The 2,500-nt window shown below is 22.8% G+C and overlaps 2 protein-coding genes across 2 annotated transcripts in view; both read left to right on the forward strand.

Annotated features, from left to right (window-relative positions):
- The window catches only part of LOC136086954 (uncharacterized), an 8,326-nt gene extending 7,422 nt beyond the window's left edge, over window positions 1-904 (forward strand). The window contains exon 2 of the mRNA XM_065809455.1: window positions 460-904. Within this exon, the coding sequence (XP_065665527.1) occupies window positions 460-904 (445 nt within the window). The remainder of the gene's footprint in view (window positions 1-459) is intronic.
- A 346-nt stretch (window positions 905-1,250) lies between these two features.
- On the forward strand, window positions 1,251-2,334 carry LOC101236911 (anaphase-promoting complex subunit 15). The gene is made up of 2 exons (XM_065809701.1): window positions 1,251-1,496; window positions 2,099-2,334. The coding sequence occupies exons 1-2, from the start codon at window positions 1,283-1,285 to the stop codon at window positions 2,254-2,256; spliced, it is 372 nt and encodes a 123-aa protein (XP_065665773.1). The 5' UTR covers window positions 1,251-1,282; the 3' UTR covers window positions 2,257-2,334.
- The last annotated feature ends 166 nt before the right edge of the window (window positions 2,335-2,500 follow it).

The raw sequence follows: 2,500 nt of genomic DNA on the forward strand, positions 1-2,500 counted from the left end.
ATATATATATATGTATATATATATATATCTATATATATATATTATCATATATATATATATATATATATATCTATATATATATATATATATATATATATATATATATATATATATATATATATATATATATATATATATATATATATATGTATATATGTATATATGTAAATGTATATATATATGTATATATATACATATGTGTGTTTGTGTATATATATATATATATATATATATATATATATATATATATATATATATATATATATATATATTATATATATTATATATATATATATATTATATATATATTATGTATATATATATATATATATGTTATAAATTGTTTTGAAAATTTTGTTGATATTTATATTTAGGTGGTTTTAAATTTCAAAACTTTATAATAAGTATCATGTGTTTAGATTAGATATTATATCTTTAGATATCATATTGTATTTTTAGGTTAGATATAATGTCAAGAAATAGTGAAAAGCATTTTGTTGGATTGAACAGAATTTTTCTTAATGAGCAATGGACTATAGAAAAGTCATTGAAGCGTCCTGCATTAAACCAGCTTGTAACTGCTGATGAAGTTCGAAAATGGATACCTAGTATTAAAAGAGATTTAGAGTACTGTCTACAGCAGTTGAGTGGTGCACGAAAGCATAAGTATACAGATAGCAAACTAAATGAATTCGAAAAGAAAGTAGCTTGGTTAGAAAAAGAGCACGAGCGTTTTGTGAAAAAAGTTTTTGAACTTGACCCTAATCAGCATGGTATTCCTTGGGAGCCAAAGTCTTATTTAACTAAAAGAAAAATAGATGATAACTCACAAACTGTTGCAAAAAAAAAACAACCAATAGTTTTAAACATTTTAAAAAACGAGAATGATGGTGCTTTAAAGTAAATTGTGAATTTTTTATTAGATTTACATAAAAAAAATTTTGCGTGACTTAATTAGTACAAAATTTATCCTTGTTATGTGTTGAATTATAATTTTAGATTAATATCACTTATTGTTTTTGCTATTTGCTTAATAATAACTACAAAGTAATATTAATTAAAAGCAAGAAAGACTTTTACAAATATCTATTTCTGAATCCTTTATATGTTATAACCTAAAAACCTTGTAAATATTTTGTAAATAATTTTGAAAAAACTTGTTTAAAAATGTTTAATAAGTAAAACAGTTTTTTTTTTAACTTGGTGAACAATTTTTATTTGTTGCAACACAGTTTCTATTAATTTCATAATGCAATCAATTTACTAAGAATCTGCTTAAGTAATGAATTTGTTGAGTATGGCAAATTTTTTTCCCTCTCTAAAAGCATCGATTTCTAATAAGGATTGGTTTGATCCTGATGATAAAGTTGCTGTTGTTGATGAGCAAGAGCTTATAAGGGAAGAAAAAGAATACATTGAAAAGCTGAAAGCAGAGGTAAACCAAGGGAAAGATTTTGCACCTTTTGGAAAGAAAAAAGAAAAGATTTCAAATGTTGGTTAGTATTTTTTCAACAATTTTTAAACATTGTTTTTCAAGGTTTCATTTTTTTCAATATTTTATAAAGATCTTTTTTTTTTTTATTCATTATATGTTTACTCATTTCTAATAATAAGTTTTCTTGTTTCATTCTAAAGCAGTTTTGAAATATTAAGATGTTTTGATAAGATACTTGTCTAGTTTTATTCTAAAACAGGTTTGAAATATTAAGCCTATGCTATAATAAAATTGGGATAGGGAAAATAATGTTTTAATAAGATTGGGGTAGAGAGAATAACGATGTTTTAATAAGATTGGGATAGGGAAAATAATAATATTTTAACAAGATTGGGATAGGAAGAATAAACTTATTTTTCTAGCAACTTATTAACCTTGAGTTGAATTTTTTTCATTAACAAGAGTTTGTTTGTATTTTCCTAAATTATTATCCAAATGATCTGTTTTATTTAATAAATATATTTTTTAATATGTTAAATTATAATCTTTTATATATTGGCTTATTTTTATATATTTGCTTATTTTGCTTCTCTTAAAACATTGTTGTAGAAAATATGTTTTAAGAAAAAAAATGTTTTTTTAATTTATTTTTAAAACTTTTAGGTGAAGATGGTGACGCAGATAATTCTGAAGATGATAGCAATAATGGTGATATAGAGGAAGACACTGATGAGTTTGAAACAGCAAGTCCAGAGCCTGAATCTGGTGAAGATGACATGTATGGAATTACATCAATAAATGAGGGTGATGCAGGCTGGTAAAATCAAGTCAGAATTTAAAGTGAAAGACATGAATATTTGATGTATTATATTTTATAAGTAAAAGTATATAATTCAAAAGTGTTGTCTTGTTTTTATTAAATAAAATTATTGTTTTTTTATATAATATTTTAAAAATTTGATTGGATTTGCCGGATTGACCAGGGCAAATTATTTCTTTAAGCAATGACCGATCAAAATATTTTCCTGAGAGTTAATCAATTGATCTCATCACATAACTTTTAAC

Source organism: Hydra vulgaris, chromosome 11, assembly GCF_038396675.1.
Source record: "Hydra vulgaris chromosome 11, alternate assembly HydraT2T_AEP".
Taxonomy (NCBI): Eukaryota; Metazoa; Cnidaria; class Hydrozoa; order Anthoathecata; family Hydridae; genus Hydra; species Hydra vulgaris.